Source organism: Cyprinodon tularosa, unplaced genomic scaffold (genome assembly GCF_016077235.1).
Source record: "Cyprinodon tularosa strain WSP-4 unplaced genomic scaffold, ASM1607723v1 ctg553, whole genome shotgun sequence".
Lineage (NCBI taxonomy): Eukaryota > Metazoa > Chordata > Actinopteri > Cyprinodontiformes > Cyprinodontidae > Cyprinodon > Cyprinodon tularosa.
Genome location: NW_024039289.1, coordinates 259,472 through 283,807, shown reverse-complemented (window position 1 = coordinate 283,807; position 24,336 = coordinate 259,472). Strand labels below are relative to the sequence as shown.

The window sequence follows — 24,336 nt, the reverse complement described above, 5'->3', positions numbered from 1 at the left end:
CAGCACAAATTTCAAGCTCTGTTGCAAAAATAAGTCTAAATATTGACAGTGTGCATTTCATCAGCCTTTACTCTGACACCCCTAAATCTGCTGCAGCCACAGGTTTTCAGAGGCCTCCTATTTAGTAAAAGGAGTCAAACTATAGAAGCAGATCAGTGTGCACAACTCAGGGGTGGTGCAGTGGTCATGGGGGTTAAGCCCATGCACGGAGGCTTTGGTCCTTGTGGCTGTCACAGGTTTAAGTCTTGGCCTGGTGACCTTGGCTGCATATCTACCCCGTCTCTCCTTGATCCCATTTCCTGTCTGCCTGCTCTCAAATATAACATAAATGAATATAATATAATATATAATCTTATAAAAATCAGCAGGGGTAGAGGGGTGCAAAGTTCTTGAACAAACTGTCGCACAAAAGAGGTGCAAGAAAAATGTATTCTGTCAATTACTACAGTATATTATATATTAAATTATATTTTTAAGCTCTATACCCTCAGCAGGATCCTGCATGGGAGTTTGCCCAGCCAGTCTACAAGTGTTTTGTGAATCTGGAGAAGGCATTCGACCGTGTCCCTTGGGGGGTTCTTTGGAGGGTAGTCCGGGAGTATGGAGAACCCGGCCCTTTAATACTGTATATGTATGGGCTGTTAGGTCTCTGTATGACCAGTGTTCGAGCCTGGTCCACATTGCCGGGAGTAAGTCAGACTCATTTCCGTTGAGGGTTGGACTATGGCAAGGTTGCCCTATATCATAGATTCTGTTCATAACTTTTATGGATAGAATTTATAGGCGTAACCAATGTGTTGAGGGGATCCATTTTGGTAGCCTTAGGATCGAGTCTCTGTAATTTACATATGACGTGGTTCTATTGGCTTCACCAGGGTGTGATCTACAGCTCTCACTGAAGCGGTTCGCAGCTGAGTGGGAAGCTGCCGGGATGAGGATCAGTGCCTCCAAATCCGAAACCATGGTCTTGAGCTGGAAAAAGGTAGAGTACCTTCTCCGGGTTAGGGAGGATGTACTGCCCCTAGTGGAGGACTTAAGTATTTTGGGGTTTTGTTCTCGAATGAGGGGAAGATGAAGTGGGAGATCGACAGTGTAAAGTGGGTGCTGTACCGGTCCATAGTGGTGATGAGAGAGCTGAGCCAAAAGGCAAAGCTCTTGGTTTACCGGTTGATCTACGTTCCTACCCTCATCTATGGTCATGACCGAAAGAACGAGATGCCCGAGGTGGCTCGGGTATCTGTTAAGGATGCCGGGAGGAGACCCAGGAGGAGACTCAGGACACACTGAAGGGACTATGTTTCTCAGCTAGCCTGGGAATGCCTTGGGATTCCCCTGGGGGAGCTGGCCCAAGTGGATGGGGAGAGGGATTCCTGGGCCCCCCTACTGAAGCTGCTATCCCCTGATCAATCCTGATCAATCCCCTTTTTCTCCATCTATGGCTCCTCTCTTGGAGCTTCCAAGGTGAGTTTCTCCTCCATCAATGCTTTATTTTCAAGGATTTTAAATTCTTTCTTTTCCACTAAGTGAGTTTGATTGAATTGTTCTGTGTGATGGCAGATTCCTTAGTTTGAATCCCACTTGTGTCTTTTCTCATGAGTATGTACCTCTCTGATAAGAGTTCAGGACCTCTTATTCTTAAACCTTCTGCAAATCCATTCAGAAACCGGTTTTCCCTGCAAACTGCCTAAAAATCTGTTCTGTCCTGCTGGAAACCATTGGGTATATAACCAGACCCAAAGTTTTCAGCATTGGCTCTGCATATGGTTTGAAGCTGCTGGCTGAGGTTTTTCTATTTCAGCCTGCATCTCAGCCAAACAAAGGTTCGTAGCTTCTGCTTGTTTCTTAAGTTCTGCGTTCTCACCCCGTTGTTTATGGCAGAGTGTTCATACAAAGATATAATCACCAATGAACTTGCTTTCAGGCTTCTGAAATTGTGGAGCTTTGGCGGTTCCTTTGATCTTTGTGCTCATGCTACAATCAGCAATTGTGCTTGGAAGGATCTAAGAAATACAAATGTTTTCACAGCAAACATTGTGTTTCCATCATTCCACCCCCTCATGCAGGTGGGTGGAATGATGTCTCTCTAAGGAAAAAGCAGATCTCACTAACCTGGACGTCCAGGGGCACCATCCCGCCCCTGCTCTCCAGTAAATCCAGGTCCTCCAATGTCTCCTGGGTATCCAGGGTCTCCAGGAATTGGTCTGTCTACAGGATCAATTGGCAACAAGGTCCCAGGAGCACCTTTACGTCCAGGTCGCCCTGAAAAGAAGGAATGAGCAGAAGTGATGAACCTGATGGTGGTAGGGGTACAGAGACGGGGACATTATCCTGCAATGAGGAGGCAAAACTCTTTAAGAAGCCACCTACCGGGTGATCCTGGACGCCCTTTGGTTCCAAAGAAACCAGCTTCGCCGCGGTTACCTTTCTGACCTGGACCCCCGTTCCGTCCTGTTTCACCTTGAACTCCTGAAAAGCAGAACCTTCCAGCTGACTATATGTTGTGTTGGATAGAGAACTTTTCTGCCAGAGTCTGCCTCCTTCAGGTAGATTTCCTCTGAACATGGTTATTAAAATGCATTAATCCCAAATATGGAATGATGTGGCCATTTTTGTGATAGCCAAGACAACAAGGTCAGGACCTTCGGTGAGGCAGCGAGGAGAAGCCATTATCAAGAGTCTCAAAGGCTCAAAGACAACATAATCCATACATTTATAGTAATATATTATAATAAGCAACGTCTAATACAGTCATTTTACCAAGAATAAACATTTGCTTTGTGAAGAAAAACTAAAACTACAGCAGTTGCATTTTAGGATCATGAAATATTTTCATGCCCCACTTTACCTTTTGGACCAGGGCTACCAGGGAATCCAGGACCTCCAGGATACCCTGGCTCTCCCTTTCTGCCAGGAGGTCCTGGGAAACCTGGGAGTCCTGAGTCCCCTGTGTCTCCCTGAGTGGTGCCTGGACCCGGAGGTCCAGGAGGACCAGGTGGACCTTGGAAACCTAGAATGGAAAAGACAACATGGTTAATGGGGGAAATAGAGCTGGAAAAACAGCAAGATAAAAGGATGAAAGAATTGCTGGTACCATATTCTCCATCCAATCCAGGAAGTCCGGGGTCTCCCACAGGCCCAGGAACATTTGGCACTGCATCCCTACCAGGAAGTCCAGGTCGTCCAGGGAACCCTGGCAGCCCAAAGGGCCCTGATACACAAAACAACAACAGCCATTGCCCTTCTGTTGTCCTAGATTTGATTAAACTTCTTATTTTTCCCTATCTGAAAGTCACCTGTATCTCCTCTCTGTCCCTTTTGTCCAGGAAGACCTGGTTGTCCAGGGAAGGAAACACCTCTCTCTCCTTTCAATCCTCTATCACCGGGCCTGCCAGGTCCACCCCCTATAACCGTACCTGGATAGAAACAATTTAGGATATAAAGATTACAAAAGTTATCATGGGTTTCACTGCTGCTTTGTACATTTTGAGCAATAATTTGCTTGTAATTTCTTTGAGAAATGTTTCACTTAAGTTTTTCACTCCTTAAAGTTTTCTTTAATATTCAGTCAGTTATAAAGCAACAGATCAAGTGTTCAACATGGTTCTCGCCTGGGTTTCCAGGGAGGCCCTTTGGACCAGCAAGGCCATTAAGTCCATCCAGCCCAGGAGCTCCAGGTAAACCTGAAAATAATGCAAAGTTGTAAGAGCCACTTTAACAGGATAAAAAAAATAAAATATATATTCATGTTTTTATCTCACCTTGAAGACCGATAGTACCAGGAACTCCAGGTAGACCCGGGGGCCCGTCTATCCCTCTCCTTCCAGGAAGTCCATCAAGACCCTTTAATCCAGGAAAACCAGGTGGGCCTGGAGGGAAAAAAAGCAAACAAACATTAAATCATCTGTTATTAGCTTTGTCTTTGGGGTCCATCCCTCACCTGTTGTTCCAGGCCGTCCTGTGTCACCAGGAAGACCCTTTAGTCCATCGAACCCTCTGCTTCCTGGAAAGCCCCTGTCACCGGGGACACCATCATTTCCTCGAGAGCCTACAAATATGTTAGACTTCTGTTACACAAAAAGGACAAGCCAACAACAGGAGATCACAGATTTCATGTCCAATTAAAGGACAGTGTGATTGACTGCCTTGATTTATGGTAACCCTAACTTCCAATACAATGCAGAGGATTAAAGTGTGGACCGTTTATATAAACTGTGACATCATGTATGTTTAAACAGGTTAAGTTATTTTTTATTACAGCTCAGAGATTACTATGGTTGGATATCCTCAATTTCCAACCTTTCAGTTTCTTCTAATGATGCCAAACTTTGAATATATTTTACTCTGATAATTGGCTAAGTTCACAGTGCTCAATTCCGATTTTTTGTGAAATCCGATTTCTTTTGCGTTGCTGTTCACATTTACAAATATATGCAACTTGTATGTGATTTCTTGTGTAAACTACAGACAGACAATGCAAGTGTCTCGCATGCACAGTAGAGGACGCAATGATGTCACAAGCAAGCGTGCTATGTGTTAATGGAAGTATACATGGTAGTGCCGGAGCACACCTAGCGATATTTCCCAACCTTAAAAACACAATCTTTTCAAGATGGTTAAAAAAATGACTGCTCTACACATCATCGTCTGCCATAATTGTGGTTTTTCTTTCCGCTTCTACATAGCAAGAGGCTGAAAAGTGAGTATTAAAGACATTTAGGTCAGATAAATGCAACCTGGCCGTTCAGACGCAGGTCGCATTTGAAAAGATCAGATTCGTATCGACTTCAGGAGTTCATAGCCAAGTCGCCCGGATCGCATTGTAAAAAAAATGGATCTGTTTTGTTCAGGCTGCCCTTAAAAGTTCAGATACATGTCGCATATGGGCAAAAAAAAGTCTAATTTGGGTCACTTCAGGCTGCAGTGTGAAGGTAGCCAAAAATGGGCGATCCGGGTTTGGTTTTGTAAAATACCTGCACTGGATCCAGGACATGGTTTATTGTTTATTCAAACCTGTAATTGAGAAAACTGAGAAACAACATCTAATACAAGCCTTACATTAAAAAAGCAAATCCTACCTGGGAAACCTGGATCTCCTGGCTGGCCTTTCAGTCCTGGTGCTCCAGGATAGCCAAATGTTTCTCCGGGTAGACCTGAGAAACAACAGGTGAATTACCTAACACCAGCTTTAATGAGCAAGACTTAAGTGTGGAATAAAGAAAAGTCACCTTTAGGTCCGGCTCGACCGAATTCTCCAGGATTCCCAGGAAATCCAGGCGGGCCATCATCACCCTGAGAAAGCAGTCAGAACTTCAGTTCCACCCACTGGCCATGCAGTATTTTTGACATGACTGAGAAAAGCGTTTTTTTCTCACTCTCTGTCCAGGTATGCCGGGGAATCCCATTACTCCCCCTTCTCCCTTTGGTCCAGGGAAGCCAGGTGTGCCGGGCTGCCCAGGGAACCCTGGCTGTCCGGGTTGGCCTTTGCTATCCACAGGGAAGCCAGGGCGACCAGGTGAGCCTTGACGACCAGGCAGACCAGGAAGACCCTTTTCACCTACAAACCCAACAAGGTGGGATCACATTTATGTAAACTACCATATAAAAAGTTACAAAACTCTTTTAGTGTTTTGTTAATGTTTACAAGCTTTAACCCACCCAAGAAACCACCTGTATGGACCCATGTTCTCCATAGATTAGGGCTGGAATATTAATTGCATTAACAATATAACTGCGTTTAAAATAAAACAAAAACAATTCACACATTTTTGGAAGACATATAGTTTCTCACTCCAGTCCTGAAGGTGACAATAGGCACAACTTAATTAGGTCTACCTCTTTACAGAAGGGAAGGAGAGAGTCTTGAAATGATGAACAACATTAAAGGCAACAAACACAATGAAACACTGGAATCAATCGAGGAAAGCTTCCGCTGTCTTGTAATACTTTTACTGTAAAAAAGGCAGCTGTTTGTAGTCTGCGGTAATATTACTATCATAAACAGATGTTTTAACAGTGAAATTATTTGTCATTATTATAACACAAAGGCCTGTTTGCCATCTTCACACTGCAGTTTATAATCAATAAGGGAAAACTTATTTTTCAATAAAAACGTTTTAATATACATAAAAATGTATGAATATAGGCCCTTTTTGTATCTTGTTGTTAGTGCAGAGGAAATAACATTCCAATTTTGGTACAAATTAGACCAAAAAGAAAAAAAAGTTAAAATTTTTGGCAAAATTTATACTATAGATCCAGTCATATCCACTGGGTGTTGTCCTCTGAGGTGCCCCCAGGGAAAACTATTTGAATTAACTTCCATATACACATACTGAATTAAACTCTTCCATATAATATACTGAAAAAAGTTTTTAGTAGTGCATATGAAAGCTTTTCAATAGTGTATATGAAAGCTTTTCAGTAGTATGTATAATTGCTTTTCAGTAGTGTATATGAAAGCTTTTCAGTAGTATGTATGAAAGTTTTTCAGTAGTGTATATGAAAGCTTTTCAGTAGTATGTATGAAAGCTTTTCAGTAGTGTATATGAAAGCTTTTCAGTAGTATGTATGAAAGCTTTTCAGTAGTGTAAATGAAAGCTTTTCAGTAGTATGTATGAAATATTTTTAGTGGTGTATATTAAAGCTTTTCAGTAGTAAGTATGAAAGCTTTTCAGTAGTGTATATGAAAGCTTTTCAGTAGTGTAAATGAAAGCTTTTCAGTAGTGTAAATGAAAGCTTTTCAGTAGTATGTATGAAATATTTTTAGTGGTGTATATTAAAGCTTTTCAGTAGTAAGTATGAAAGCTTTTCAGTAGTGTATATGAAAGCTTTTCAGTAGTATGTAAAAAATATTTTTAGTGGTGTATATGAAAGCTTTTCAGTAGTAAGTATGAAAGCTTTTCAGTAGTGTATATGAAAGCTTTTCACTAGTATGTATGAAAGCTTTTTAGTAGTGTACATAAAGGCTTTTTATTAATGTGTATGAAAGCTTTTTAGTTGTGTACATAAAGGCTTTTTATAAGTATGTATGAAAGCTTTTCAGTAGTATGTATGAAAGCTTTTTAGTAGTGTATATGAAATCTTTTTAGTAGTATATATGAAATCTTTTCAGTATGAAGGCTTTTCAGTAGTTTGTATGAAAGCTTTTCAGTAGTATGTATGAAAGGTAAAGCTTTTCACCAGTTTAAATTAACAGTTCTCACTACTTTGTATGAGCGCTTTTGAGTAGGTTATATAAGAGGTAAATGTTTTTACTAATTTATGTGAGAGCTTTTCACTAGTGTTTATGCAGGTTTTTCAGTATATTATATGGAAGAGTTTAATTTGATATGTTTATATGGAAGTTAATTTCTATTCATGTCTCTGGTGGCACCCCATATTGTCCCATCTGATTCTCTCACACATTTAGGTCTCGCCTTTCTGCTCTGATGTTCATATTTTGTGGAGTTTCCTTTAGTGGCTTATGTCAAATTTGTACTTGTTGTATTTTTATCTATTGCTTTATTTGATATCTTAGTTCCTACCGTTAGCCTTCCATATACAAAAAGCAAAACACAAACACATCCATGTGACAGAAAAAAGGGAAATTTCTGTGTAATGGAATGTTTGACACTACTAAACAGTATATTTATTATAAATTTGACTGCTCAAGTTAAATATTAAAAGAGTTATGATTTTTTTATGTGTGGGGATTGAGGGTGGGATCCTGTATTCTTTTGCTTTGAAAATCAGAGAAGTTACACTTAAATAATATATTTCTCTAAACAAAGGCTAAATTGTTACTGCAAAGTTGGTCATATAGTAATTACCGGTAACTATAAAAAAAAAAAAGCATTCCAAACACTGTGCCATTGGAGGGAACATAATTCATGGTATTTTTCTTGTGGAGTTGGAAATAATATTGTAACAATCTAACAAAGAAAAAAAAAATAAAACTTTGGTCTAGCCTAGGTTGTCTTTTCAGAGAATGTAAATCTGTTAGAAATGTTTCCATTTCCTAATAATGGTCACAAAGGAAACATGTTTTGCAATATGCAGAGATGTTCTGTTAAAGCAGTAATAGTATTATTTCTAATATATATATATATATATATATATATGAAAGAAGAAAATAGGGTATTTTATTCTACCTCTGGCACCAGTGAAGCCCTGAGAGCCGGGCTGTCCGGGGTCACCTCTAGGACCTTTTCTCAAAATAGGAGTAGGACCTGGAAGACCAGGGTCGCCAGTGTCTCCTCGGTCACCTTCAAAGGAATGAACATTGTTGGGGTATTTACTTGCTGCCTACTGTTTTTTCATCTTCATAATGTAAGATTATGCACTGACTTTTAAGCCAATGAGAACCTATACCAATCCAGCACTCTGAAGATTACCTCTCATTCCAATCAGACCAGGATTACCAGGGAATCCATCTCTCCCAGGGTCACCTGGAAATCCTTTCCCACCAGGAAATCCAGGATTTCCAAAACGACCTGGTAGTCCAGGGAAACCAGTTGGTCCAGCTGAGCCTCTTTCACCTGCAGATTAGAAATACTCTTAAGTAGGACTGAAAGAATCTGAATAATCGTCATGAATCGATTGTTGAAATAATAGTCAATTAGTATAGAGTCTGTAAAATATGCCTTTAGCTGACGGAGCAACCCATTTAGTGCAGTAATTATATCATCATTGTAAAAAAAATTGTAAACATTTAGCATTTAAGATTAAAAAATGTTTCATCTGTTAATATGCTCTATCCAGAACTCCTTGATTGGAAAAGTTTTAGTTTTGCCCAGTTTATTTTTGTAAAATAATCTTTAAGAACCATGCGGCTATCCAATTATTAATCGATTAATTGACAGATTAATCAATTAGCAAAACAATCGTTAGTTGCAGCCCTACTCTTAAGTAAATTTGAACCACAAAAACAAAGAACTGGACAGCAGACAGATCCTTAATTCCCTACCCTTTCTTCCTGGTATTCCTGGGAGTCCGTCGATGGTTCCGGGTCCTGGTGGTCCGGGGGGTCCTCTTGGCCCTTGTAATCCAGGAGTGCCAGAAGGTCCTGGGGTTCCTTTCATTCCAGCAGGCCCCTGGAATCCTGGTTCTCCTCTTATCCCCTTTTGACCACGGTAACCTGATGATGGCGGAGATTTTTGTAGGAGCAATAATTAGCTCAACTTCATTAAAATTCCAAGAAATTAATAAAGGCATGAGGGTAAAATATACTTAATTTATTTAGAGGTGGAACAAATTAATCCAAAGAAGTAAAACTCTTACCTTCTCCAGAATAGATCAACTTACCCCCAACATAACATTTATTTTCATAAAGAAATACAACAAAAATAATGGTGTTTTGACATGAAAACACTCATTGACAGGCTGACAGATTGCTGAAAACAATGTAATTTGCTTTGGCTTACATTGTTTTTTTTTCTACTATCTTTATAATGCCGCAGCTGCACTACGTACACAGACAAAAGCATAATGCGACTCGCATGGATACATCTGGTATCCAGAGATTTCCAGTGGTTAAGCAGTTATTAAAACAAGTGCACAATTGTTACAGATGCATGCATGGATTCAACAAGGTGAGTCTGGAATCGGACTTTTCTGATGCTGTTTCTTAAAACATGTAAATAGAGATGTAGTGCTTTTATAAAGAGAGTAAACAATTATTGATTCATGGGGAGTGTTGGCCTAGTGGTTAGAGCTTTGAGCTTGGGTCTCAGAGGTTCTGAGGTCAAGTCCCATTCCCACAGACTGCCACTGTGGGTCCCTGAGTGGCACCCCTAACCCCAGACTGTTCCCCAAGGGGATGGTTTAAATGCAGAGGAATTTCTCCATTGTGGGACATTACTTTTACATTTTCTAATTTTGTAACTTAAAACACTTGAAAGAAAATAAATATCTGATAGCATAAAAGGTAAATCTTTAATTTCATGCTTTTTTTCTAGATTAGTGGTTGATCTTTTAATTTTAAAATATATCTCTCATTAATAAGAATATCCCTTTGATAGATTTTTGTTAAATTTTTTATCAATTATTTTCAATTCTCTATCTAAAGAACAGGAAATAAAAAAAGATCAGTTCTTAAAGAGAAATGTGAACTGAAAAGTAAAACTTAAAACATATTTTTTTTTTAAAAAAGGACAATGGATGCATCTGTAGTAATTATGTACTTGAACTTAATGCAGTTCCAGCCTGGGTTAGGGAGCCTTCTAACGACTATCGCTGCACACTCTGAAAATAAACCGGACCCATTTTCAGCACATCTGCAATGCAGCGTTAGTCATCAGCTTAGATGTGCTAAAAACAACAAGTCTTTTTTAGAGTGTAAAAAACTAAAAAGCTTCTACACTCAGCATAGCAACAATGAAGGTAAAACAGTGTTTGAGAAAAACACTCATAGTAAAAAAAAACCTACTGAGGGAAATCAGACAAAAACAAAACAAACAAAAAAAAACATCTGGTATTGATTAGATGTAAAATGAAATGTGGGTTAGAACTGGCAGGAAGAATACAACACTTACAGTTATGTTCACTTTAGATAAACTCATCATGAGAATAACAGATCAAATGAATTTGAACCTTTTTAACCAGCAAATTCTTAATCTTTGTCTTTTTTTCTAAAAGACACAAACAGCTTGCTATCTAAAACTGCATGGGGTAGAAATTATTTAGATTTGATCAATCAATTTTGTTTTCTTTTCCTCTAAAACTATAAAAGAAGTGGTTCAAAGCAATAAGTTCTTGTTGCTATTAAAGTTAATTTCATGATGAGCTTATGCAAACATCTCACTGGAACTGTAAGAGCAAGCGCATACTTTCAGAGATTATTTGAAAAGCTCAAAAGCTCTCACAAATAAAATATCCATCTTCAATTAAAACTCTGAACACATTCTTAAGTAAAGTGGGATGAACTCGTTTTCTTTTGTAACCAAAGCTTTAATATCTTTCTGTCTACATTGGCCTCACTTTTGTAAGCTCTTATTTGCCGACTTAATTATGTATGGGGGAAGATAACTGTAAATATTTCTGGATGTCAATAAATCTGAAGAAATTTAAGTTTTTTATTTGTTCCCCGTTATCAACTTACACATACATGTGATATTAGGTGTTACATCTATTATAATGCAAATTTAGATGTTAAGAAAAAAAGACATAACTTACACCTTTGCAAAAATGCAAAAGTATGAATCACAAATTTACAACTCCGAAAGAAGATGTTACGTCCTTACCAGTTGTTGGTGGTAAAGCGTCTGAAGGCTATTTGCCATTAAATTAAATGAAAAAGATGAAGCCAAAACCATTGGTTGAACGTTATAGCTGTGCTAAATTGTAGTTTTTAACTCCTGCGCAGTATATAGTTCTGTCAATAAATCTACTTTTATTTTCTTCCTCTTCTTTTCATTTAAAGATGGCTAGTAAACAACTTTCAGGTTTATTACCACCACCAGCCGATAAGCACTGTTACAGCAACATCTGGGGTATTAGATTTGTACCTGTAAATCTGTGATTCATGCAAATGTTTAACATCTAAGTTTGCAGTCTTACAAATGTAACATCTGAAGCCATATTAGGGCTGGACAATAAACCAGATTTTTTACCGTTATCATCATTCACTACAATAACCAGCACAAATTTCCCATAAATAAGTTGGTAAATAATTTTGCTGTTTTGCCTACCATTAAAAAAATCACCACTTTCTTTGATGGGTCCTTGGCTGGTCCCCTATTATTCATTTTTAAACATCTAAAATATTCTTTCTGTCATGATTTGTGGAAATTAAGATCAAAATAGAAGCATTATCTCCTGGTCAGACCCAATAATTCAGTGCAAGCATGAAAAAATATGCATGCCCATGAGAAGGCCAGTGGCTGGAAGTTGGAGGGGATTGTGCTGTCATTCGTCTGGCTTTTGACTGGTAAGGGCCATTTTGAATGGCTGCTACTGAATGTGTGCTGGTGGCTGGTATTTCCTTCCCCTTTAAGACCAGGTGTCTAAGCATGTGACTCCCACGATCCAGTCAGAAGCGTAAACACAGAGAATGGCGGTTAAGCCCAGTGAAGAAGGGTCTAACACAGCTGTAAATACAATTACATCAGTTAATCCTGTTGAGCCGAGTGAGAGCAGCGATGAAGCTGAGCGCGCAGAGAAGTCTGGAGCACGTTGTCAGAGTTGAGCGTGTGGCAAACAGGTTCTGAGAGAGGGTGTGCGAGTTCAAATAATGCACATTGTTCTCACTGCACGCTCACGGCGGCACCAAAATTACGGCATAGACGCTGAGCAAAAGAACAGAAATGTAAAGTTCGTCTGACAACTGTCAGGGCTACTCAAAATAACACAAAATAACACATCCAACCTGCCCAATTTATCGTGATATTGATTTGAGCTCATATAGCCCAGCCCTAAGTCACATGTGTATATGTGATAAAAAATAATGAGCAAAATACAAATCCTCATTTTCTTCAAATCGAATGTGTTCAATTTACAATTTAAGACAAGTATGCATGGGTTTTCACTGACATTTATCCTACCTCATACTTAAGTCATGGTAACTGTACCACTCTGAATTGAAAGAAACTATGATAAACTTCATGTAAATGTTAGACCATCTTCAACAATGTCTCACTTAGATTTCAAAACGAGCCTCTTCTCACAAGTGCGCAATCAACCTAATATATGCTACTTGACAAAACATTCAAAATAAACTGATAAACTTTCTTTCTCTGTCATTTTTCCCTTAAACAAAATCCCAACATAAACTTCCAGGCTCCCTCGTTTGTGCAGATGGACATTTGCTTGTTGCATGGTGAGATAAGGGCTGCAGACGAACGAAAAAGCAGTTTTAGGGTTAAGGCACCAGCAGCAGATACATGCGGACATTTCAGCAAAGGATGGATAGGATAGAGTAAAAAGTAGGCGATGGATGGATGAGGAAAGAGTATCTCACCTGGGCAGCCTATATCGAATGACCCAGCACCAAGAAGGAAAGTTTGGAGAGATGATAAGAGGATGCATGGGGGTGATGGTGGTGGTGCATGTAGGAAAAGAAGGAGGATAGGAGGGGTAAAAAAAAAAATGGAACAGGGAGAGACACAAAACAGATTTGTCGGGTGATGGAGAACTTCAATCCACAAGACACAACAACATGCCATCTGATGCAGGATGCAAAAGGAATATGATGAGAAATGTGAAGGATGAATGGACACTGGAAAAACTGGAGGGATGAGAGGTAAAAACATTAGCCAAGATCAAAAATTTTAGTCCAAACTCCACCTAAAACTTAACCTGGGAAAAATCCTTCACATTGAGAAATTACACCAGAATCCTTTAAAGTTAATGGGAGATTTTAAAAGATACATTTCATGGAAGGTTGATATTGTCTCTCACCTGGAGGACCCATTTGTCCTGTCCTGCCCACAGGTCCAGGTGGACCAGGAATGAAATAGGTCTGGTTTCCTGGAGGTCCAGGAGGACCCGGATAACCCGGTCCGCCATCAACTCCACGCTCTCCCTTCAAGCCAGGTACACCAGGTCTCCCATCAAAACCTGAAGTTAAAAAAAAGAAGATATTTTTGTATTTTACACCCAGCATGTAGGTATTAATAAAAAATTGACTGCACTGACTTCAAGGAACCCATAATAAAGATGAGCCACTAAAGCTGTGTCCTAGTTCTTGACTAGTATTCTATTAGACACTGAAAGAATAAGCTACATACAAATCCAAACACCAATATGAATATTACATTCAAGAATAAATATGTTTATTAATCAGTTCGAAAAGAAAACTAGTGTTTTCATCTAAGACCCACCGGGTAGTCCGGGTACCCCTGGACTCCCAGGCAGACCCTTGTCTCCGGGTATCCCAGGTGCACCATCCTGTCCTGGATTTCCAGGTCTGGCTCCCAGAACTTCTCCAGGTGGGCCTTTGGGTCCAGGACGTCCTGGAATGCCATCTCTACCCCTGGTACCATCAACACGTGCTCCTGGAGTACCTGGAACTCCAGGATCTCCTCTAGGTCCGGGAAAACCTGTCGAAAACGTAGGTTAAACCGTCAACTATTCTCATATCATTCAAGAAAATTTAGGTGAGAGACGAAAAATGTATGTATGTAAAAAAGAAAACTTATTAATTTGTATCTGAACATAACATTTTTGATGCAGCAATTCATGGGTGATCAACTACTGGTTTACTTGATGATGATGTGCATCTAGCTAAGAAAAAATGTGTCTGTAGCAACAACCCTGTAAAGAAGGATTACAGATAACTGATGAAATATATTAATTTCATGATGTGTTTAATTAAACCAGTGTTTATACCTTAATTAGTCATTCCTTTCACCTGTCGTTTTCCCTCCCTGCCTCAATTATAATTTATTCCTCTCACCTGTTTCCTCTTGGTAATATTCAGTTCAGCCTGAGCATTCAGGGCCAGATCATTATTTGTCTTTCTGTTAGCTTTATTCCTTGGTTCATGTCCTGGATCCAGTTTTTATCCAAGTAAGCCTGGCTCCAGGGAGGAGACCAGTTTAAAGGTCCTGCATCAAGTTCTGGTTCCACGTCCTATCTCGGCTACCTTCTTCCACTGAGCCTGCTCAGCTGCACCTGATCCTGTCTGCTCCTGTGCGTGACCACCTGCTCACGCTTTCGGACCCTGTCAGACTCTGAACCTGTCCCGGAGCTCTGTTATTGCCTGGAAGCCTGGATACTGCCACCTGTTCTGTTCCTGCCTGTTCTGCAACCTGTTCTGTCCGTTGCTGCCTGATCTGTATCCCTGATCAGGATCGGCTTCCTGCAACTCCTCCGGAGCTGCAGCACCGGGGACACTCTGTGTGACGTAAGCTGCGTCAGCTGTCAGCCCATCGGCTGGATTGCACCCCTTTCAAGGGGTATGGACTGAACTCCTAAACCAGGTAAGTGACTCACTGACAACATCATCTTCAGTCAGATGATCGTGGTCATTTACCTGTGTTTCTCCCTTAGAGTGTCTGAGATTGGGCGGCTCCCCGCCCCCCTCCTGCAGTGTCCGTGAGCCACAGCTCAACTTCAGTTTTTGTTTTATTTTAATAAACTTTTTGAACTTTCCTACTGACTGTCTCTCCTTGAATACTGGGTCCATCTGTCCTCGTTTCATGACAGTCCTAAGACTTTGTCAAAGCCAGGTTGTTTCTTGCAAAGGTTGCAAAGACAGGATGGGAGATTGTCTTCTCGTAGCACAAAAGCACCGTTTTTCTCATCAGCAAGTTCCAACAAACAGAACTCTGAGCTTTTGTTCATGGATTGTCTGAGCTGTTTGTCAATGTTCACTACTAAAAAGATACTTTATAAAATTTTCTGCTTTGTCTTAAATATGTTTCAGGCCATAAAGTTAAACTTACTTTCTCCCTTCTGATTGAATTATAGCTTTATGGAACCATATAGCACCATGACATAATTACCTAATGGACCTAAAGCACTTGATACGAAGGACTTTTATGCTTTCCACTTCATAGATCTGTCCGTATCATTTGAGATGGTTGATCATGAGATTTTGTGTCAAAGTGTTTTGGATTAAAGTTCACTCATCAGGCTAAGGGTTGGTTTCTATATTACATAACAGTGTGGTGGTCAAACAACATGTTATATGAATATTTATAGAGGGGTTCCACAAGGGTCAGTCGTAGATCTGATCCAATATATACAAACTTGGTCATAGTCCTAAAAGTGCAGTTGTGTATCTTTATGCAGATGATTCAGTGATTTATTGTCAGTAGATAACCTTTGCCCTTCTTTTCAGTCCTCATATACCTCCTTTGACAGCTTTCAGTCTAAACTATTGCAACTTATATTATTACAGAATCCAAGTAAGACTAAGGGCATTTTATTTCCTACCAAGAACAACGAGCCCTCACTCTTTCCCACTATCACTACCCTTCAATTTTGAGTAGTAGAAAGTTTTAAATATAGTGGCATTACTGTATATGATAATCTCACTTTCAAACCTCATTTAGAGAATCTACTGGAAAAATGTTAAGCTAAAATAAGACTTCTTCATAGAAACAAACACGTTTTTTATATAATGCCAGCAAACCTGTCTCTGCCACCTTTTTGAGTATTTGAGACTTTAGAGATATTGTGTATATGAAGGCTTCAACCAGGTCTTTACAGCTGTTGTACACCGTCTAACATGGAGCTATGAGATAGAAAAGCTCCCACTCACCATTGCACCTTATTATCCTTGGTTAAATGCCCGTCTACACACTCACATACTCTAACATTGATTCAAATTGATTTACAAATCCATTTTCACTCTTGTTCCCTCATAATTGTCTTGCTACTTTTCACGTAAAAAGCTTTACTGTACCCCAACTATCATCTGCAGGAAAAAAGCATTCTTTTTCTGCCCTTCCACTTGAAACACGCTACAGCAGGACCTGAAGCTTTCAAATTGCATCACTCGTAGGGAGTTCAAAATTTTAATAAATGGATTGTAAAATGTATCTGTAGGCACCTGTACTTATTTTAAGTGAACCCCTGCTAGTGTTGCATGGTACTGATGTTCAAATGTACTTGGTGAAATGTTGGTTTTTATTATTGTTATTTTCCTTTCGTATTATTACTGTTTTTATGTTATTGTTGTTTATACATGTAACTGATCTCTCTTGTGGATGAGAGTGTATTTTCCTGTATAAATACAAGATTAAATTAAAAAAAATAAATGCCCATGTCTGAATGGACAGAAGCACCGGTTACCTTGTGGTCCTGGTCGTCCTCCAAAGCCGGGGTCTCCGATCTCTCCCTTTGGACCATCAAACCCTGGACGTCCAGGGCTGCCTGGGAAACCTGGCCCACCTTTGGGGCCTGACAAAGAAACAGACTAGGCTCTCATTCTTAGCGTTTAGCCAAGGCATAATATGCTTTTGAAAGGAACTTTCAAACAAAACAGGCTGACATGATTGGTTTTCCAAACACACTCATCTAAATGTTTGTGATATTCTTATTTGAGTGTAAAATAATGTTACCTGGTTGTCCAGGAAAACCAGCAGGACCAGGGTCTCCCTCTTCACCATATATGGTACAAGGTATGCTAGTGCCTGGTAGTGGTCACATTTATGTTAGTATTCACACTTTAAAAAAATGTACAACACATTTGGAGCAAACACAGACACTTCTATTAAAGTATGAAGATAAAAACACACTTAAACTGCAGGCGGATCTATATGAAAATCTAAAAGCATTACACATAAATACTTGTTTGTACAAAAGTCATTGTTTATATATAGATACATCTAGTGATAAAAATGAGATTATGATTGTTGACTGCTAACAATAATACCCTAGAACAATCAGTCTGAGTCCATATGAACCACTTCTCAGTTTGCATTCCTGATTATTGTCAGTCACTTAAATCAGGCAACACTTCATTGGGTTATTACACTTTAACTGTAAGAAGATTGACTCTTATTATGAATGTCGTTAGTAGCAAAACGCTTGTATTAAAAGTGTGCATAGATAATGAGAAACTGTACAACATTCAGTCTGGTTATTGTGTCCGAGGATCATAAGCAGTTTTTCTCATGAGCTACCTCGTATGATTGTCTGTGATTAAAAGTGCTCAGCAGAGGCATAGCGTTAAAAAACAACTGGCAGGTTTCAGCAGCTTTGATTAGAGAAAAAAGATATACAAATGTGACTGTCCAGTGACTGCAACCACCCACTCTTCTTCTAACCCATTTTGCAATTTCCAAACTTGCCTCTTCATCTTCAAACTCTATAGACCCAGAGACCCTTAATTTCTTGGGAAAGTCATACATAGAAGCTATTTTAAAAGAGCATGGATTTGAAAACGTTGATGTTTAAAAAGAATCTCCCAGCACTTTTGGAAGAAATGATGGGTTGCCAAAACACAGGAAATAGTAATTTGAATCAAACTATAAGGCCAACAGACAAGTTCGATTAATACTACACCCTATCAACAAATTGAAAATCCTTTTAAAACTTTGCTTATGATGTTCATTAACTCATATGGTGAGGTATTACAACAAATTAATGTCTATGATCCAAAACATTGGCAATAACATAAAACAAGACATTTAGGGAAATGAAAAAAAAAAAACTTTTTATCTTTAAGTGTTTTTTTTAACAAATGGGCTCTAACCAAATACTGCTAATTGTAGCCCCTGGCCCCTGTTCCTAGATCTTTTTCCTTTACTTTTCTCAGGGTCAACACTGCTCCCCAAAGGGAAGAGTTAAAGTCGTAGGGAAACAGCTGTTCCATTTCCGAATTCTCCCGCGTGTTGACAACTTTACTCGAGTGAATAAAGTGAATGTTATTGGCCGTTTATCAAAAGGGTGGGGTTGTTGTGGCGGAAGGTTTGCAAGCAACTTTGATTTGGCCGTTGTCTCTGAAGCATCTTGCTAACCAGTTAGCAACTTAGTGCTAGTAGGTTCCCAATGGGAAATTCCATTGGGACCAAGTAGCACTAAATTGGTGACTTAGAAACGACACTGTCAAGGAACGCTATGGACAGCAGAAACATGCAAGGGGAGGAGAGTTTTGTGTTCGAGATTGAGGATGAGTCTCCTCTGTCATACATTTTTTATTTAGAGGAGGAAAGCGGGGACGGAGTTGTTGTGGAAGAGGACGCCAGGCGGCAGAAGCTTGGTTTGCTGTAGAAGGCGTACAGCCGTACATGTTTGAGCCGTCGCCTTACAATGCTGCAAGTTCTGTTAGCTCTACACCTGTCGAAGACGCAGACGTCCATCCCCGTGAACACTGGGACGGAACTCAATGGGAAAGTAAACGATTCTTATTTCTTATTTCAACCGTTGCGTATATTAGCTGTGACATACGAATCAAAATTCTATGACCGAAAAAAATTTATTGACAGATGACCATTGATATAGGATTGGCTGAATTTAGGTGTACAAGCTAATGTATAACTAATGGGCCTGCATAAAATAAAGAAAAAAAATTTTCTTTTTAAATAGGAATTTTCTTAATTTTGGGACAATATAGTCTGATAAAGAGTACATTTATACACATGTTTAAGCCAGAATGATTTGACATTTAAATATGATTTCCCTACGACTTTAAATGCAGAGAATAAATTTCATTGCTTTGTACTTGTGACAATTGCTTGGTTGCTTGTTGCTCAGGCATAGACAAGCATGCGCGGCTGCTTGGATGTTGGCGTGCTTTGCAGCCGCTGCTCTCCGCTACCTGTTTCAAAGATATTTATAAAGTTTTTACGGATCATTGGGTCATGCATTTACATTCAAGTGAGAGCAAGAGCACTTGTCTTCTCTTCGATCGACAATTGTAATGTAAATAAAGTTGAATTGTAATTCTATTCTATTCTAAATGCACTATTCTAGATAGGAAGGGAACTCTGGACCGCTGGGAAGAATCCAGACAGACTTCAGCCTTTCCTATGTCACTGAATGAGACAAAAGCACATGGATGATGCTAGTCAAAATGGAACTACAGCCTCCCAAAAAAGAACTAAAAAAGACGCCAGTTGCGAAAATATACCAATGGTTAAAGCTCTTTATTATAAAACGAGACAAATCTGTTTAGCTAAATATTTAGTATATCTCTTACTACGATGTCTATAGGATACAGTTAATCTGTCCAATTGACAATATCGGAACTGTTTATATTTGCGTATGTTTCGTCTATGTTTTTTTCTTGGTTACTTCATTAAACCACCAGTTTCTCTGCTACATACACTGTCCCCAGTTTGTTAACCCAACTGGTGGTTGAGGAAGTTAGTTACCCACCCGTTCCCTCTCCGGCGTCATTAACCCCTCCACAGCTGTTTTCACCTGGACAGATACACATGCACAAGGAAGTTGAGACAGGTAGAGGGGTAGGAGATAGAGAGAATCAGGGGAAGGATATTTTTTTTTATTAAACAAAGAGGGGGATAAAAGACAGAGTATAAAGAGCCAGGGCATTTTCATGCACCAGTAAAGCAATCAATGTTTTCCATTAAACATTTATAGGTAAATCAGCAATCAGTTTAAGTCAATTAAGGCAGAAGCATACTGGAATGCTTGGTTGAGTTAAAAACAGACTATTATCATCATCTGCTGAGGAAAGAGAAGGAGGTGGTGCCTGGCAGTGACCGAACACTGCATCTGCCCTTTGATTCCCTCGTTCTCCCTCAGGTCCTGAGAGTGATAATAACAGCGATAATTAAAGCAAAAATCAATCCATGTCAGCGTAAGCTTTTTGAGATGAGAGCACACATTCATACGGCACATGAAGCCCGGTGTTCTATCAGTTCAGCATACCCATAGGGAATACCCATTCATCCCTTTAGTTTATCTCTGTGTATCCCTTTAGTTTTGTACAAAAAATATCCTTTAAACTACCTCAATGGGTGTGTATCCCTTTAGCCATGTAATTTAAGGTCAGATCTCCATATGCTTAAAAAAAATTAAATTAAAAATAAAAAATTTAATTGTTTTTGTACATAACTAAAGGAATACACGCCCATTAAGGTAGTTTAAAGTGTATTTTCGTACAAAACTAAAGAGATAAATGGGACTAGCATATGAAAATCTGAAGTCTTGCGCATGCGTATTGACTATGGGTATGCTGGTCTGACAGAACACCGGCAGCAACTGATTTCTTGTGTTGTTTAGTCCCAGAGAGGTAGAACTGAATATTACCGATAACTAATCACCCTAAGGTGATTAGTTTCTAATACCACAAACTTGAATTGATATTAGGCATTCAGGGACTCACAAAAATATTTTGTATGTTTAAATATTTCATACTTTTTAAAATATTTTTTATAATTATAAACACCTTACTAAACTGAGATTTTATGTGACAACACAAACATTTGCATAATTGTACAGAGACAGAAAATATATTATTATATATATATATACTTATACTTTATATTTTATATATATACTGTTGCAACTACCCGTTTCCATTCCCACAGCCTGCACCCTGGGTCCCTGAAAAGACCTTTAACCCCCGGTTGCTCCCCAGGGGGAGGGGTTAAAATGCATAAGAGAATTTGTATTTCCAGTTGTATTTTTTTTACTCTTTTACCCCTAAATGAATTCCAGTTAAACTAATCCAGCTTCAGATTAGGGTTTCTTAACCCTGGTCCCACTGGCCTAAATGTTTTAGGTGTTTCTTTGCCTCCAGACACCTGACCTAAATGAAAAGATGATCAACAGGCCTTTGCAACTTTTAACGGTTGCTGAGGAGGTAAAGGAATCATTTGAATCAGGTGTGCTTTAGTAGAGACACATCTAAAACAAGAAGGACAGTTGACCCTGAGGACCGGGTTTATGATGTCTATAGAAGACATCTGAAAAAATAAAGTCCTCTCCTGCGTATTTTAATCTAAGTAAATACAGCTGTACCCTATAAGGTTTTATGGAGTATTTTATAAAAATAATCGGAATCATGATGTTCAAGGCAGAAAAACAAATACACAAGGGAGTTGTGTAGATTTTTTTAAAAGCAGGATTAAGTTATAAAACAAAATCCCAAGATTGAAGGACCTCTTAAGCCCTGTTCCATCACATGATGATGTATAGTATAGTACCTCCCCAAATTTTACAGCTATGACAGGACAATATGTTAGAGGTCCTTGAAGGACGTTTACAGACCTTACCTAATCTAAATTATCTGACCTTGGATGAAAAAAAAACAATGTAAGCAATGGCCTGAACAGACTTTTTTAAGGGCAGTGGGGAAAAAACATAAGAGGGCATATATAGCTTGTCCTCACCACTGTAAAGGGCACTTTATCATGCACTTTCGATCCCGAGAGGGCAATCTAACATTGGCTCCCAAGGGAGCATTTTAGCATGCGTTTTCGCTCCCAAGTGGGCAAATGAAAATGTGTTATGTCTTCTGAGAGGGCACTTGAACATGTGTCTAAGCTCCCAAAACTGCACTTTAGTATGCATCTTGGCTCCCAAGGGGGCACTTGAATATGTGTTTTGGCTTCCAAGAGGGCAGTTTAACACACATGCTGGCTCCCTAAAGAACTTTAGCATACATTTTTTAACAACTGGATCACAAGGCGGAGGAACCCCCCCCCCCCGTACATCACCGATTTCAGTGTCAACTACTGCTGCAAAGGACTTGCAGCTGTAATTGTATCTAGATTACCTGTGCACAGTTTTCAGATTCTTTGATGTAAAAATGCATCTTTATGTCTCTCTTGACAATTATGCAATTGTCTTTGGTGAGTCACGCCCAAAAGGGACTTAAGATAAGTAAAAGTGAATTGCTTTAGTTCTTAATGCTACAATTTCAGACTTTTTGAAAGACTGTGTAAGAATGACCAGGAAAACAAAATATTTACTAAGTCAGCCATGCACCTGGTAACAATTAGAAAGAAATAATACCATGTTCTTATTCTCTGAGACTAAAGAAGCACAACAGTTTATGTCAGTAATTACAGTATCATTATTATCTTCATTCATTCCTCTAAAGAAGCATGTGGATTATTGACCTATGAATAAAAGCATATTGGTAAAGCATATGACAGCATTCCAAGGCACAAAGGGCAGGGAGCTGATCAGTAAAGGAAATCCTGACAGAGTCTCAACTCTCCTAAAGTCTTGGAGTGTTTCAAACCTAGATCAATGTGGTCTATATAATATCTGTCCCTTTAAATATCAGCTGATTTTTTAAGTTTGTTACAAAGATACAAACAAAGCTGACAGTGTGTGATTCTGATTGCTATCCTGTGGGAAGAACATGACAGAGATTCAAATTGTTCCCAATCTGTCATCGTCTCAGCCAGATGTTTGTCCCTGTCACCACTTACCTTTTTCACCAGGTAAACCTGGAAGTCCTGGAAACCCTGGTATGCCCGGCTCTCCAGGTTCGCCTCGGATGCCAGGTGCTCCATTGTAGCCAGGGCCAGGATCCCCAGGGGCACCAGGGCGGCCTTTGGGTCCAGCAAAGCCAGGGAAACCTTTCTCTCCTATTGTGCCGTAACCACCATCCCCCTTAAGGAAAACGCGGAAAAAAAAGAGGAAAGAAAGTTAAGAAAATGAAAAGAAAATCAGCTTAAAAATCATAAGATTTCAATTTTATTCGAGAGGAGCCAGTTGAAGGCCTGGACGCCTCCCTGGTGAGGTGTTCCAGGCACGTCCCACCAGGAGGAGACCCAAGACACGCTGAAGGGACTATGTTTCTTGGCTAGCCTTGAGATTCCCCTGGAAGAGCTGGCACAAGTAGTTTGGGAGAGGGACATCTGTGGCTTCTTACTGAGGCTGCAACCCCCAAGACCCTACCCCGAATAAGCGGAAGAAGGTGGATGGAAACATTTTTTTTTTTTTTTAAGAATTGTAAACTCTTACTGGGGGTCCTGGGGGTCCAGGGAAGCCAGGTTGTCCATCTCTGCCAGGTTTTCCTGTTTCACCTGTAGGTCCTCTAAGTCCAGGAGAGCCTTGTTCTCCCTTTACACCAAAACCACCGTAGTATGGCTCTCCTTTCTCTCCTTTACGCCCAAAAAATCCCCTTTCACCTGGACGACCCTGTAAAAGAAACAGGTATCCGGTAAACCTAAGAAACTTACATCCAACCATTTTAAGCAGCACGTATTTCCAGTTTGAACACGACATATTGTGTCTTAAAGGATAGCTTCTAAAATATTACTTACAGTAGGTCCTTCACGTCCGTTGAAACCGGGAGAGCCCGGGTCACCAGGCGCACCTTTACGTCCTGGAAAGCCAGGGCTCCCAACGGGTCCTTGAGGTCCAGGTAACCCAGGTCGACCTCTGTCCTCTCCTTGACATTCACAATTACCAGGATCACCTAATTGAGAAACAAGAAAGCTAAATTAATCTATATGACTTGATTATGGCTCTGACACAAACTGCAACTTGAGGAAGCCCCTCCCTCTAAAAGCTCAAAGGAAACAAATTGTTAGAACAGAATAAAGTTTCCATCAGTTTCACTGTAAATTGCTTTAAATATTTGAAATTAACCCTCGCAAGCTTAACTTTGTCACTGAACTCAAAAGGGCTGCCCTTTATAAGAAGCGTCCTGGGCAATGAGCCACATGGCCCATATTACAAACCCCCTTTGAATCTAGTTGATTAAAAAAAGGGGAGGGTTTATATAAGTTAAGTCAAGCTGATAAAAAAATTAATATCTGCGGTTGAGTCAAGGTTGGTTCATTGGAGTACAAAGAAAAAATCTTTATAATAAAGCAAGTATTTTGGAATATTGGAGGATAATAAGATAAAAAGAAGATAAAAAGCAACTAAAGTAGGAAACTTTTAAATTGCAGACCTACTTTGTGAATCAAACTTCAAGCAGCTATTCTGCTATTTTGAAAAATACAATTATTACAGAAAAATTATATGCTGGAATTT

The 24,336-nt window shown here is 39.5% G+C and overlaps 1 protein-coding gene across 1 annotated transcript in view; it reads right to left on the bottom strand.

The window, feature by feature from the left end:
- col4a6 (collagen, type IV, alpha 6) overlaps positions 1-24,336 on the bottom strand; it is a 170,115-nt gene that overhangs the window by 9,569 nt on the left and 136,210 nt on the right. Inside the window, exons 23-45 of the mRNA XM_038305239.1 lie at positions 23,619-23,773; positions 23,317-23,493; positions 22,779-22,962; positions 19,747-19,791; positions 16,986-17,057; positions 16,717-16,824; positions 13,797-14,015; positions 13,375-13,533; positions 12,935-12,943; positions 8,945-9,115; positions 8,373-8,516; positions 8,130-8,243; positions 5,373-5,554; positions 5,226-5,289; positions 5,076-5,150; positions 3,938-4,045; positions 3,759-3,866; positions 3,609-3,680; positions 3,294-3,413; positions 3,092-3,208; positions 2,846-3,007; positions 2,368-2,466; positions 2,110-2,259 (exon numbers count right to left, since the gene is read on the bottom strand). Of these exons, the coding sequence (XP_038161167.1) occupies positions 2,110-2,259; positions 2,368-2,466; positions 2,846-3,007; positions 3,092-3,208; positions 3,294-3,413; positions 3,609-3,680; positions 3,759-3,866; positions 3,938-4,045; positions 5,076-5,150; positions 5,226-5,289; positions 5,373-5,554; positions 8,130-8,243; positions 8,373-8,516; positions 8,945-9,115; positions 12,935-12,943; positions 13,375-13,533; positions 13,797-14,015; positions 16,717-16,824; positions 16,986-17,057; positions 19,747-19,791; positions 22,779-22,962; positions 23,317-23,493; positions 23,619-23,773 (2,814 nt within the window). The remainder of the gene's footprint in view (positions 1-2,109; positions 2,260-2,367; positions 2,467-2,845; positions 3,008-3,091; positions 3,209-3,293; positions 3,414-3,608; positions 3,681-3,758; positions 3,867-3,937; positions 4,046-5,075; positions 5,151-5,225; positions 5,290-5,372; positions 5,555-8,129; positions 8,244-8,372; positions 8,517-8,944; positions 9,116-12,934; positions 12,944-13,374; positions 13,534-13,796; positions 14,016-16,716; positions 16,825-16,985; positions 17,058-19,746; positions 19,792-22,778; positions 22,963-23,316; positions 23,494-23,618; positions 23,774-24,336) is intronic.